General features: G+C 40.7%; 1 protein-coding gene across 16 annotated transcripts in view; it reads left to right on the top strand.

The window, feature by feature from the left end:
* The window catches only part of PTPRT (protein tyrosine phosphatase receptor type T), a 620,908-nt gene that overhangs the window by 489,811 nt on the left and 116,154 nt on the right, over positions 1–14,943 (top strand). For 11 of the 16 annotated variants that reach the window (XM_082225798.1, XM_082225806.1, XM_082225803.1 and 8 more), the window contains exons 12-14: positions 1,337–1,610; positions 6,803–6,839; positions 14,758–14,814. In XM_082225798.1, the coding sequence (XP_082081924.1) occupies positions 1,337–1,610; positions 6,803–6,839; positions 14,758–14,814 (368 nt within the window). The remainder of the gene's footprint in view (positions 1–1,336; positions 1,611–6,802; positions 6,840–14,757; positions 14,815–14,943) is intronic. The other 5 variants (XM_082225799.1, XM_082225800.1, XM_082225808.1 and 2 more) reach the window with 2 other exon arrangements.

Raw genomic sequence — 14,943 nt, 5'->3', positions numbered from 1 at the left:
GGGCAACTAGTGTTAAGACTCAAGTATGTCTGCCTCTGCTGCCAAGTCTGAGAGCTGTAGGAATGACAGAGAGAAGAAGACGCTCTGTGGCTACATTCACATGGCAGTTTATTCTGATTTCCTGTCGTTTCTCTAACTTAATTTCCACAGTATAGTTGAACTTTTACACAGTGTAAAAGCTGCTTCCAGAAATATAACAGAATATTGTGCAAGTTGTTGCTGCTGTTGTGGTGGTGGTGTGTGCTGTGTCTTTCTACAGTGCTGCTGTAAAGTATGTATTGGCCCAAATGTACAATCGCATTATCTTTTTGCATCCTCTGGTGTATTAATAACACTCACATCTGACGAAGCAAAGTACTGTAACAGACACGCATACTGTATGTGCTTTGATGTGAAATTGCTCTAAAACTGATGGGTGGTCTTTTGAAAATTGACATGACTGCTTACCTTTTTATAGTTGTGTTATTGAATAATTACGCTATTTGCTGGCAACATGCTATAGTTAATAAAAGTTAATTTGAGTTATTTTTTATAGCTACTGGCTTGTCTGCACTGGCAACTTGCCTCTGGCTTACTGCTGGAGCTATCGCTCATATCATGTTTTACTACTGATCTTTTGTAAGCCATTCTGTGAGCATTTTTGGTTACAGAGCAGGGTAGAAATCCTTCACATAAATAAATGATTATCACTGTGGGGTTTGCACTTCATGAGCAGTAGTTTGGTTGTAATTTGATCAGTTTACTAGTGCTTCTTTTGAGATTACAAATACCATCCAATTACACCATTCAGCATTCATTATTGGGCTGTGCCTTGGCAGAACTCGCCCTAGGCTTTCAGGTGAGTGCACCATGTTTCTAGACTATGACATCACATCACATCATATCCTGGCTGTGACATCTTAGCCCATCAAACCCGACAATCCACACTTCTGTTGTGATTCATCCCCTTGGATCTGGGGTATGGAAGCTGGTTTAAATATTTTTATTTATTTTGCTCCTTTGCCTTTCACTTTGACATGTTTCATCCCATAACTCCAGCCATGCTTCTGGTGCTTTAGGAAAACTAGGAATATGCTGTTGCCTCCACCCTGTTAGACTTATACAAGTATGGGGGTGTGGACTTCCATCTGATTTGAGATTTTTCTATATGCAGATATTTGATTATTATTTAGATTGACATTTTAATTTCATGTACTTTAAAAATTTATTTACTGGATTGGGAATTGTTGGTTTACTCGAACAGAGTCTTTTTTTGTGAAGCATTTTGCTCTGATTACTCACATGGCCCGTTCATCCTCAACTTGTTGAATGGTGCTGTTCTTTCTCTCTCTTTCAGTGTTTATCAGCTTGTTGTGAAAGAAGAGAGGCCACAGAAGTCACGAAGAGCTGCCGACATCATTGAGTGTTTCTCTGTTCCAGTGAGCTACAAAAATGCTTCAAATCTTGACTCTCCACATTACTTTGCAGCCGAGTTGAAACCAGTCAACCTTCCTGTCACACAGCCCTTCACGGTGGGAGACAACAAAACTTATAACGGCTACTGGAATGCTCCACTTTCGCCGCTGAAAAGCTACAGTATTTATTTCCAGGCACTCAGTAAAGCAAATGGGGTAAGTGTTGAACTTTCTGGCTTCAGCCAGTCTCGTAATTGTCACCTGTGGCCTGGCTGGGATGAACTCAGTTCCATCCACCATTTTGTTAAGAATAAACGCTCTGGATTTCTAAAATAACATATCAGATGAAAACCTTATAACACTATTAGTCTTTAAGGTGCTGCAAGGCTGCAGTCATATTTGCACCATACATAGGAAGTGCATGGCTTCCCTCAAAGTATCCTGGGAACTGTAGTTTAACCCTGACAGAGCTGCAATTCCAAGTACAGTGGTACCTCAGGTTAAGTACTTAATTCGTTCTGGAGGTCCGTTCTTAACCTGAAACTGTTCTTAACCTGAAGCACCACTTTAGCTAATTGGGCCTCCTGCTGCCGCCGCACCGCCGGAGCACGATTTCTGTTCTCATCCTGAAGCAAAGTTCTTAACCTGAGGTACTATTTCTGGGTTAGCGGAGTCTGTAACCTGAAGCGTATGTAACCTGAAGCGTATGTAACCCGAGGTACCACTGTACCTTAATAAACTACAGTTCCCAGTATCCTTTGTGGGAAGCCATGTGCTTTAGATGTATGATGTGGATATGATCTCCTTGTGTTTATCCTCTGACCCTTTCCTGGTTCCTATTCCCCATTGCCATATATTCCAATTGTCATTGGTTCTTCTATGAAGTTAAGAAAAGCTTGCATAAGCCTAAAATACCTGATGAAAACTGATTTAGGCCATGCAACAAGAGAGGAGGAGTGGCGGCTTACACAGTCCTGCACCCCACATTACTGAATCATAACTGCGAGACTGCAGTTCAAACCTCCTGCTTCAAGGAAAACTCTTTGAAAATAATGAATGCCTACACTTTTAATATGATGTAATCTTCTGCATCTATATCTGCCAGGATAGTCCATTTGCCAGTGTGTACCCCAGCCTTTTGGATTTGTTTAGAGCAATTATGTAATATGCAGTTCAGCTTCAAACAAGAATTAGTGGAGCAACGAACGTAGAAAGTTACCATGGTTTCGTCAAGAAGCATTGTTTGCGTTCGGTATATTTGTGAGGATGGGGTGGATCTGTGTGGGAAATTAATTTGGGACAATTGACTTGTTTTGGTAAAAGAAGCTGATTGTATTTCTCCCTCTCTGACAAGTAAGAAACTTGGCTTAGAATTTTGTTTTGTTGTTTTCCTTTTTATCAAACTCTGACTCATTTCAGTTAAGCATCTGGCTTTTGGCAAGCCCAAGGAGCAAAATTCACACCATTCAGAAAACAGGTGCTTTGTATAACAAAGCCAAAGAATATTCTGTTTCACACATGTTCTATTTAGATTACCTTCTGGGAGAAACACCAGATAGCCCAGCTCCCTCGTGACAGCCCGCAAGAAGAACTCAAATGAGCGCCTGTCTTATCCTACCCCCAAATATATGCGCATACACACAAATATAGTGTTGCATAACAAAAGGCGAGAGAACTTGTGATCTAAATCAGCTGCAGTTTACCACATTTGTTATATAACTGGCTATTAATTGTGCTGTTTTTCAGTGCAGCCCTCACAGCTAATGGTAACAGAGATAATGAGAACTTGGAACTGAGCTCCCTTTGCTACAAAGTGTAACAGTGAAAAAATCTTACACTACTGATATTGCTGTTTAGTAGCTTTTAAAGTGCTCAATTAATTTATTTCAAATAAAATTTTAGCAAAGGTTTAGAATAAAACAAAAATCCCCCCCCTATATTTGTACTCCTTTTTCATTTCCCATTGGACACCTGTAGAATAACACATGACTAAATTATAGTTTGTGGTGTTGCCAAATTTGGAATTGGTGGATTCTTCTTATGTATGTATGTATGTATGTATGTATGTATTGTTAAAACATTTCGTGCTTTTGGAAGCCTGGTCAAAAAGGTTCACCACACCTGCAGTTAGTGCCTGTGATGAGCAGAGATAGTGTGGGGCAAGAATAGCCAATATAACCAATGCAGTGATAGACAACAGTTTCCATCTTCTCTGAACACGGCCTAAGTTTGTGAGGGCTTATGATAATAGGAAAAAGGGTCCAGAGCTCTGAGCACCAAAAGTGTTCTTCCAGGATGTTTTATCAAATATTCCACTACTCAACAGCCATCTTTTGCTGATTCTATAGATGTGAGATGGGCGCACAAACCCCAGAGTCTGTCAAGACTGGCCCGTTCGGGCAGGGGTACCTTTACCTTTACCTAGTTGCCTGTTGGAAGCGCGCTCTCTCTCTCTCTCTCTCTCTCTCTCACACACACACACACACACACACAATCCAACGAAAAAGAAAAAAAACAGAAAACCTATCTCCAGATGTTAAAGAGTATTGCACTTTTTCTTAATGCCCAGTGTGGTTTTGGCCAGAACAGGCCTTTCTCGAGGGCTTTTCTGTTGGAGGGGCTAGTCATTATTCCCCAGTTTTGAGGCTGATAAATTAGTGGGAAGATTTTCAGTTGCTGACGTGGAGGTCTAAAATACTCCTAAAGCTTGCACAAGTAGTGCTTTAGGGGGAAGAAATCATCAACATCCATGCCATGAGATATAGAGGCATCTTTTTATCTAATCCAGCCCATGGAGAACATATTTGCCATAAGGGGGTGTTATTGAAACTGAACAATATTTTCACCTTTTGAAATTACTGTTCAGATATGGTGATGTAGAAATTTCATACTGCAATGCCATGCTGATGCTTGCAAAATGTGCACAAAATGTATCCATATTAATGGGGCCCTGTTTCCTACAGTAATTTATGCAGTATTCATTACACCAGAGACTTGTACATGACAGTGTAAAAACATAAGTGGAAAGGAAAGCCTGCAGCCTATTACTGCCTGACAAAGTAACTTTTCAGAACCACAAAGGCTTGCTATGTTGCGCACATGTTCATGGGCCATATGGGTGTGATCTGTGTCAATAAATAATGTAGCGAAGGGGGAGAGATTCTGAAGCCTGCCTGGCAGTAGCACATATTTACAGTGAATTAGGTGTTACTGTTATTAGAAAGGGTGATCCACAACATAAAATCACAATATATAAAGCACAAAATACATAATGAAAACAAAAACAAAACAAAACAAAGACAACCCAATAATAATAATAATAATAATAATAATAATAATAATAATAATAATTTATTATTTATACCCTGCCCATCTGGCTGAGTTTCCCCAGTCACTCTGGGAGGCTCCCAATTGAGTGTTAAAAACAATGCAGCATTAAATATTTTAAAAATTCCTAAACAGGGCTGCCTTCAGATGTATTTTACAGATAAGATAGCTGCTTATTTCCTTCACATCTGATGGGAGGGCATTCCACAGGGCGGGCGCCACTACTGAGAAGACCCTCTGCCTGGTTCCCTGTAACTTGGCTTCTCGCAATGAGGGAACCACCAGAAGGCCCTTGGCACTGGATCTCAGTGTCTGTGCTGAACGATGGGGATGGACCTGCCCCCCCCCCCAACACATTTTAAAAGGACACTGGATGCCAATCAGCCAAAGGCCTGGTTAAAGAGAGCCATTTTTGTCTGGCATCTAAAGGTGTACAATGAAGACGCCAGCTAAACCTCCCTCGGGAGAGCATTCCACAAATGGGGAGCCACTGCAGAAAAGGCCCATTCTCGTGTCTCCATTCTCCAGGCCTCTTTTGGACTTTTCTGCAGTTCCAGGGACAAGGCAAGGAGTAACCATAATCTAAAAATACCTATGTCTACTAGCCATGATGACTATGTTCTGCCTCCATGGTCGAAAGTAGTAATGCTTCTGAATAGCAATTGCTGAAAGCCACAAGAGGCGAGAGTGCACTTGTGTTCAGGTCCCGATTCCAGGTTTCTTACAGGCATCTAGTTGGCCCCCTGTGAGAACAGGATGCAGGACTAGATAGGTCATTGGATTCATCCGGAAGGGCTGTTCTAATGTTCTTAGGGGGAATTAGAGCCTGCTGTCAGTTAAGCTGGGCTCCTTGTCTGAACAACCACTCACACTCATTAGATGTGCTTCTTCAGGACCTTCTGATCTCCTCCCATTTGGTGGTGCCTTTAGGCCTGAACTTCAGGACCCCACAGACCAGAAGCCCCCAAACAAGTCCTAGAGATAGTCTACAAATGATGGAGATTGCTGCAAAGAAGTCCAGCTTTCATATCTGGCATGCAAATATGGGTGCTGATACAATGTATTGCAACATACCATTGTGTAAAATATTACTGGTTGTATGTTTGTGTGTGTTTGCAGGGGACATGGCTACCTTTAACAATACATTATCAGTGGGTTGCATCCAGTGCTGCACATGTGGAGATCCACTCATGCAGTGGGACTTCCCCTTCCCCTACTCTCCTTCTGTGCCCCCCAAATCTGCTTTGCAGAGCCTACCAACCCATTGAAGGAGATTTTGAGGGTGGCGGCTACAAGGATAAGTTCCATTGTGCAAGACGTAGTCCATTGTACAATGGAATGACAGCAACAGATACAACTCATTATTTTTAAAAGAGGGCATTTGGTTTACTACTTTTGTAAATGGTACAATAAAACATAACCAGCAGATATTTCTGTAGTACATTAATACATAGAGTCTTTTGGATTAGTGCAGAAAAGTAATGGTTGAAAAGCAGCTCATGCTGATATATAAATCATTTAAGAAAATAGGTACCTAAGGGGAGACATATTTTTTTCTAGTATCTGGTAGACATCTTCTAGGCTTATAAGATATTATTGCTTTCAAGTGTCTGATAGTGAAAGTTTTAATAGAGTGTTTTGGCTCTTTATGTGAATCAGTTAAGTGCTTATCCCTACTTTTCGGATAAATACTGTATGAGTTATTCAGCAACATCTTTTTCAGAATAGTTTCTATCTGAACAGGCACCCATCAATTGACGTGATACTCATAAAGTCATATTCCACAAGGCAACTGCAATAGCTATGGATGCTATTGCAGTATTAGTGGGCATTATCATTTTTTCCCTAGGTATGAAATACTGTTGTTTGAATCCCATTGATGAAGATGTGTGATACCCTTGCAAGAGATGTACAACATCTGAATTTTGCACAACAATTTTGCACTTATTATGCTACACATTTCCAACGGATAGTTCAGAAAGACCCTGTTGTCCACTGTGGCTCAGAGTGCTACTTCTTAAACTGTTCTTACACAAAGAAGCAGACATACCTGATGCTTTTCCATATTCTGTCATTTTCAGGAGACCAAAATCAACTGTGTCCGGCTGGCAACAAAAGGTATGTTGAAGACCTTTTTTTTAGAAAAACAAAACTCCTAGTTCTAAGCATAATGCTCATATGGAAACCAGTTGTGTTGTGATTGAAAATACAGCCACCAGGTAATCTTTAAGGTGCCATAGGACACTTTGTAGTTCTGTTGTAATGGAATAACTTGGTTCTCTTATCAAAAGTGGCTTCCCCCCCTCCCTTAAACTATATGTGGTTCATTCAGAAAAAGCGAGTTATCAAATATGTTTGTGGGATTTGGGGAAGACCTGCTTTTGTTTGTTCATACCAGACAGACCGTGGTTGTTGTTTTAACTTCCCAACATTTCCCTTTTGTTTTCTGTAGCTTCATTCCTACAGTTCTTATTACTCTTCTGAGAATATAATCCTCTAGTATCTTGGTCTTCATTATGGATGGGGAGTGAGGATGGGATATTCAAACTTGCAAACAGTTCAAAGATAACTGCATGTATTGATTCCCTATGGGGATGGATTTAGCAGTTTCTGAAAAGTCAGTCTTGTCTTGATACTGGTTGGCAGTTGTTCCTGGTTTATCTCCAGTGACCTTGACAAGAAAGACTTCAGATTAAAACTAATATGAGACAAGGAATCAAACCACTGGCCACATACCAGTGTCTAGCTTGAGCCAAGTGAAATGGCAGTGCTTTGTTAAAATAATACATTTGTCACCTCTCAGTCTAAATGACAAGGTTGTGGCTCCTGTGGGAAAGCATTATATGTGTCCTAATATGTTTTTTCGATTATAGTAGTTCATATGAACCTCCTGAGAATGGAAGAGAATCACCCCGGAGGTAGCTTTGCTAGCAAAGGTGTCAATAAAGCAATTTATTTTGTAACAAAATGTAAAGAAAAGAAAAAGAATATCTCTCAGCCAATTCTACATTCTCAATAAACATGCCCTTGAACACAATTGTAGAAATGAGGAGGGGAATTGTGGTTAAAAAGACTGCCTGGCAAACAGCTTTGTGTTGTCAAAATTTTGCCCAACCTTTGCACTGATATCATGCTGAATAGTATAATGATCATATAGCCCAGTTTATCTCAGTGTAATTGACAGTGGGCTTCACAGCTCTTGCACAATTTTTAAAACTCATGTCCTTTCTTCTTCCTTATTTCTTGTAGTCACATGTGAAATGTTAGCCTATTGTTTGGGTACTTCTATGCCTTATCAAATTGGTCCAGGACAAGCCCAGCAAGGAAATCTCATTGTACAATAAACCATCAAGGAATAAGATGGTGGTCAAATGATGGGCATGGAGTGATATAAAAACTGGAATGCCCTTGACTACTCTTAACCTTTGGTTTCTGTTGTGTGCCTTGTTCGTTGCCAATGTAGGTTTAACCAGAAAATGACTTGCTCATATGAGCAATTAAATTGTGTGTCTGGGTCATCCCTTTTCTGACAAAAAAAGTATTGTTTCTCATATTGATTAATAATAACAATAATGTATCAAAACAAGGTGAACTCTTGGATAATTTCTTGCTTACACCTGAATGTAAGACTGCACCTAGCACACATTTATACACACACACACACACCAGTTGAAAACACTGAAGCAACAACTGAGAAAGATCTCATGTCAGTACCCATCTATGATCTGCTACCTAAATCATATGGGGAAAAAACTAGTTTTCCAAAGCTCAGGCTTGCAAAGCCAGATCTGAGCACCCACAATATCCACCTCAAAAGGAGAAGGGAAATTTTTGTCTGACTCATATTGAAATTGGAGCCAGGCACGAATTCACAGCTTCCCTCTGCCCCACAATCTGCCTTTACCACCCCAAAGTTCTTCCCCACCAGTCCTTTCAACACATCCCCACTTTCCTTCCCTCCCAAGCACCAGTGAAAGCTTGCATGGAGAAGGGAGAGGGGAGATTCTCCCCCCCCCATCTGGAAACAAAGCCTGATGGCTGAGAGGTCTGTGTTCTGTCAGCCACCCAGCTTTGTTCTTTGACATGCTGCTAATCACCATGTCAGGAAGAGGACAGGAAGAGAAGAATGGGAGAAAAAAATGTATATATTCTTGCATGCTGCTATTGCTTTTCTCAGCACCACTGGCATTTGGAAAGAATGTGAAGGATGATTTGAAGGATGGGGATGACTTTTGAGGATGGAGAGGAATGACGGGGATGAGAGTGGGCATTTTGGCTTGCAATCCTTTAAAGAGGTTGCATCATTTCTGTGCCAAAATAAAGGAGAGCTTTGTAGAGCTTGCTAGTCTCTAGTAGCAGCCCATAGCAGTTCTGTTGCATTTAGCAAATGCTACAGAACCTGGTAGAGATGCTGAGATCATAAACCTGTTAAGATGTGATGCAGCAAATGGGTTATGTCATCTCTCTATAGCCAACAGAGTGTGTTTCCTTCTTCTCCCTTGCATGCTGTTGTCTTGTGGAGTTGTTTTAGTATATTGCTCACACTTTCTCCTTGTCGTTTTCCTCTGTAGAAGTTCTTTGTCAATGCATTACCTTAACTCCTATGTGTGTAGTAGCAATAGCAACAAAAGCAAAATGGGTTTCAGATAATTTATTTTCTCATGCCCTTGCATTAAAACTTTAACAAGCACTGTGAGATACTATAATGCCATTGAAATTATAATGTTAATTCTTTTTAACTAGGCTCTCCCCCCCCCCCCGGATTTAGCAATACTGAGACCATTTTTCACCATGTTAGTATATGATGTCCAGCGTAGGCTGGTGCTTGCCTGTCTTTACTCCCAGTTTCATTGAGTGCATGGCACAATGAGCAGTTAAGCATCACCCAAAAGGAGGGAGTCTGTTACCAACATAGAGGACAGAGATTTGCATAAAATTGGCCTGAATTAGCATATGCAGTAGTTAACAAATATAATGGCATAGTTGGAAATTTAATAATTACATGTTTGTTTTAGTGGTTGCTTGCCACATGAAGTCTTGATGTAGAAAGACAAAATCCCATCACACAGGGCAAAAACAGCAACAACAACACAAAAAAAACAATTGGACACACTTAAGGCAAAGAGGCCATAAAAGCAAATACCTCCATCCTTCCAACACAGGCTTCATCACCAAAAAAAAAAGGCCAAGGGGTTGGGGCGAAAAATCCATTAGCTGGTACAGAAGATTAACGCTCAATGCCTGGAGGAAAATTTAACATCTTTGTCTGATACTAAAAACCTGTTAGCACCAAGCAGGACTCCCTGGGGAGAGCATTCCCATGGCTGAAAAGGCCAATTCTCTTGCTGCTGGAGGGAGGGACAGAGAGAAGAGATGCAATGAAGACATTTGGGTTCTATACAGTATCTCCAGAGTTTAACTGGAGAGCTGTTTAAATAGAGGACTTCTTCAAATAGGGAGCTGTCCTCGGTAAAGTAAGACACGCAAATGCCCTGGCTCATGGTGATCTGGATTTGCCATGAACCTGAATGAACGTGTGCCACCAGTAAAGCCCTAATATGATGTTGTGGTAATCTATTTCTGTATATGGTGTAGACAATGCATTTCTATAGTGACTAAGAATGAACATGCAGTTGGTTTCTCCTCCGGATCACCATGAACAGGCTGATTCAAGATAATAAGCTCTCACGTATGTTTGGATTATTATGGACTGCTTTCACTCTCTTTACTGTCTGATAGCAAAGAGGATTTGGTGGAACGATAATTTGGACATGGGCAAAAATATATGGAGCAGAAAAGATACTTAATGAACCTTCTTCCAAATTGCCAATGGCAGCTAGTTTTCTAAAATAGCTCAGACAGAAAACTTAAAATGTCCTTTTAAAAGCAAGCTCTGCTGAAAATCGCTTGTTAATTTTGCAACAAGATGTGAAAGCTGGAAGGTAGATGTGGGAAGGGATGGTGAACAAGTTTTATTGATTAAGATAAATAAAATAAAATAAAATAGGCTGGTTTCAATTAATCTTGAAAAGAAGTGAAAAGCATTATTCCCTTTGTTGTGGATACATGCAAGCATTGGAGTTACTCACATAAATAGGGAAAGCATGGTGACAGGATGTCATTGCCATTTTCTGCAGAAGCTTCCCATGACACTTGGAGACCTGGATCAGGCCATCTGGAACAGGTTCCCTGCTGCACATGTTGTGAAAAACACAGTGATGGCGGATGGGAGAAGAGCCATATGACTTTGATGGGTGGGGCAAGATATGCAGCCCTAAAACCCCTGTTGGAGGGGTGGTCAGCAGGGACTGATGCCACTGTGGACCTTACCTCCAGGCAGCACCATCCCTGCTGCTTACCAGGATGCCATGGGAGCCAGTCTAGCACTGAGGTCAGGAGGGAGGTGGCTGTGCAATGGAACAAGCATCAGATTGGCTCCGCAAATGCACGGACTCCACCCTGACCTCACCACCCCCCTGCTTCACCCCTGGCCCTACACAGTGGTTGGGAGGCCAGATCTGCAGTGCCACCTCTTCCTGCCAACCGCTTCTGCCCTGCCATCATAGATATCCTCTTCTCATGTGTAATATACAAAGAGGGCTAAAATCTTATTCAAGAAAGGATACAGGCATGCCACCTGGAAACCTTTTTCTTTAATGTAATTGTATCTGGTAAGGGGAGAGTTTTGCTGATAATAATAGTAATAATGTAGGTTTTGCTGATAATATCAACAATAATAATAATAGTGGAGGTTTAAAATGGAATGTAAGCATTACTAGACATTATGTCGTCTTCTTCTAATATAAGTATGTGTTATAATACTAGTATTATATAATCCCAAGAGTGCTTCCATGTAACTGGGGATGCAGTCCTAATGGGAGGAAACCCAGTCAGTTGGGTGGTGTATAAGTAATTTATTATTATTATTATTATTATTATTATTATTATTATTGAATTGAACTCACCATCCAGGCATTAGCTGTTCATTAGCTGTTAAATGAGCCTCTGTTCTGGCACAGGGGCTCATTTAGGCAAGGGTTCTAAAACCATTCTGAAAGCTACTATTATTCCTAATCCTAAATCAAATATTTATTTTGGTCATAGACCAGCATATAATCCTAAATCCTTCAGGAAAAGGACATGGTTCTCTACAGCATAAAACAGGAAAGATTTACATAGTAGTTGGGTTCTTTAAGAAAGGAACGAAATTCTGTTCCCTACAAGGGCACAATTCTGTTCATCACTAGTTCTCCCTTCTTGTGCATGCATCGTGTGCCTTAGAGTTATTTTTTTCCATTCTAGGCTCTGCTGTGGTCAGACCACCTGCTCTCTGTTTGGTGTTTGTGTCTTGAACTGGAGACAGTCTGGAATGGCATCTTGTTCCTTTAGCCATTACCTTCCCCTTGGAAAACCACAAAACAGCTTGATCCCAAACAGCTTAACCAATATACTTTCCTCAGTCCTCCTCCTTGCATGGCTGCTCACCCTTCCATTCCTGCATAAGTTGGGAAAATCTCCGTCTCTCCTGTTTTGTGAGCACCAGAAGCTCTAATTCTCTTTCTCCTTGCCCAAATAATACATGAATTGAAAATGGTGCATGACATCCATCCAGCACATATCATGCCAGTGGCACCCTGCATGAAACTCTACAATATGAATCTCCATGACAATTTAAAAGAACAAAAGAACTAGGACCAAGCTGATTTCATTTCACTTTACCAATTGTAATAATAATAACAATAACAATAATTTATTATTTATACCCCACCCATCTGGCTGGGTTTCCCCAATTGTGAAATTTGGTGTGGCATGTTAGCTAAAATATCAATTAAGCTAAAGGAAAACCTCCTAACAATTTGTGAAGTCGGGGAGCAGGCTCATTTTAGCACACTAGGGTGGGAATATTCCCATCCTTTCTGTTGTTGCATGCCACTTCAATCTCCCAGCGATTCCAGGGGTTCCAGGCGCTTACCCAGGGTTCATATTTCCTTCAGAATGAGGGACAGCAGAGGCTGTGTTGTCTTTTCGAACCTATCAGTTCGAAAGCATACCAGTGTGAGTAGATAAATAGGTACCGCTGCAGCGGGAAGGTAAACGGCATTTCCATGCACTCTGGTACATGTCACGGTCTTCTGTGCACCAGAAGTGGCATAGTCATGCTGGCCACATGACCCAGAAAGCTGTTTGCGGACAAACACCGGCTCCCTTGGCCTGAAAGCGGAGGTGAGCGCTGCAACCCATAGTCAAATTCGACTGGACTTAACCATCCAGGGATCCTTTACCTTATGTTTACCTTTACCCTTTAGGATATATGATTTATTTACAAATAAACAGTATACAACCTGAGCCTATGATGAAGCGTCTTTCTTCTCTTGGCCTTGGATACAAGCATAAATCAGGCATGTCTCTACCTCAAAGGATTCTAGCTTCTAGCACACACACACACAACTCAGCTCTCTCCTTCTTTTAACTAACTACCATTGAGTTGAGGGAGAGGGGCCACCCATTTGCTCTCTGATACAGAGCCACTTCCATTGTTATGTTAACAACCCAAATTTAGAGGAATGGTCATTATATTATTATTATTATTATTAAATCAAGTTAATATACCACCCTTCACCTAAAGATCTGATTTCACAGGATAAAAATACAGGATAAATCTCAAAGTAATTTCTGGCTATTCTAACAACTCAAACCCTTCTTTAGATTTTAACACAGGAATTCTGTATTGGCACCCAGCCTACCCACCCACCCCGCCAAACTCATAACACTATGTTTTCTTTCAATATTTCTTTCTTTCTTTTTAATGGTTTGTTTGTTTCACCACCTTCAGCAGAACCCTGGCCACTGCTGTCAATATTTGTCCCTCCTGGAAGCCCTATTCAGGCATCTGGTACCCGTGAGTACCGAATCTGCAAAGCCCCAGGGCATTGATTTTGTAACTACCCTACCCCAAACCACCCTGACACAACTGCTCCAATGCTACCTGTGAGTGGGGTGACAAATTGGTGGTCAGCATTAAATAGTGAATTGCTAAATCTGTCCACCTAGTCTGGTGTTCTGTCTCGGAGAGCTACCAAACACTTGTTGTTGTGCATAATCTTGAGCACTTATCACATGATCAACCCCACTCCTCGCATGTTTACTGAAGTCATTGTTAGAACACCTGAATTAACATGTTTCTCTATTAGCTAAACTAAAAGGTAAGACTGAGTACCTGCACCTGCTTTTGTGCCCTTCCTTCTGGACTTACTATTTCCCCCCACAATTACCATAAATGTACATTCACATTGACATGTTTGTTTTAAAAATATCTGTGTTTTGCCTGTTTGTCTGTGACTACTTTATATTCACTTACACTGTCTGCCCATTAAAACCAAAATGATTTTCCTTCTTCCTTTTATTTACTGGTGGTATTATCTCCTTTGTATCTTTTGCCTTTTTCATCCATAAAATGATACCCACCAATTAAATTAGAATGAAGTGGGGGGTCTGCTGAGGAAAACAATAATAATCTAACAGATTTGGGAACTTGAATGCATATCATTTGTGTAACAAGAACCCCTTTAATATCAGCTGATAATTAAACCCCAATTTGCCAGTTCTGTGCTACAGAATTTTAATTCAAAAAGGATTTTTAATCAGTTTTTGCCCCTTTAGTTTCCTTAATGACATGTATTTTATGTTCTTATTTTAATTTGAGCCGTTCTTTTGGCATGAACTGATTTTCCCCTCCTCTCCCCAAACAATATATGTTAGTATTGACACTTTATTAGTGAAAATTGCATTCTCTTGCTAAGGGGGAAACAATTACCTCCTGTGTTCTCAAAGCGTGTTTCATTAATTTTACCACCTAATTGAAACGAAGGCAGAGGGCTCATAAATGGTTCCATATCTCTCAAGGTTCATTTTTTTCTGAGTACAAGTTCTTGGAATTAAAATGCAGTTTTATTAAGTGGCACAATTTTATTTTTATTTTCCTTTTTTCTTTTCTCTCTTGTGCATGCTGCCTGGGGACCGTTTTCCTTGTTCTTAGCAGTAATAAGTAGGCAACAGGTGACCACCCGAAACCCGCCCAGCCTCATGAGCACAGGTGATTATCAGTTCAGGAAAGGGGGTGTCATAAAAATGCAAACCATTTTGGCAGTTGCAAGATTGTCGTGTCATGTTTTGCCTGCATGCCGAAACAAGTATGATGCCAGGCTGATTTGTTTACAGGAGA

The sequence above is a fragment of the Podarcis vaucheri genome (assembly GCF_965113315.1).
Source record: "Podarcis vaucheri genome assembly, chromosome: 6".
Classification (NCBI taxonomy): Eukaryota; Metazoa; Chordata; class Lepidosauria; order Squamata; family Lacertidae; genus Podarcis; species Podarcis vaucheri.
Note: the sequence above shows the minus strand (reverse complement) of the source record. Positions and strands in the feature narration are given on the sequence as shown.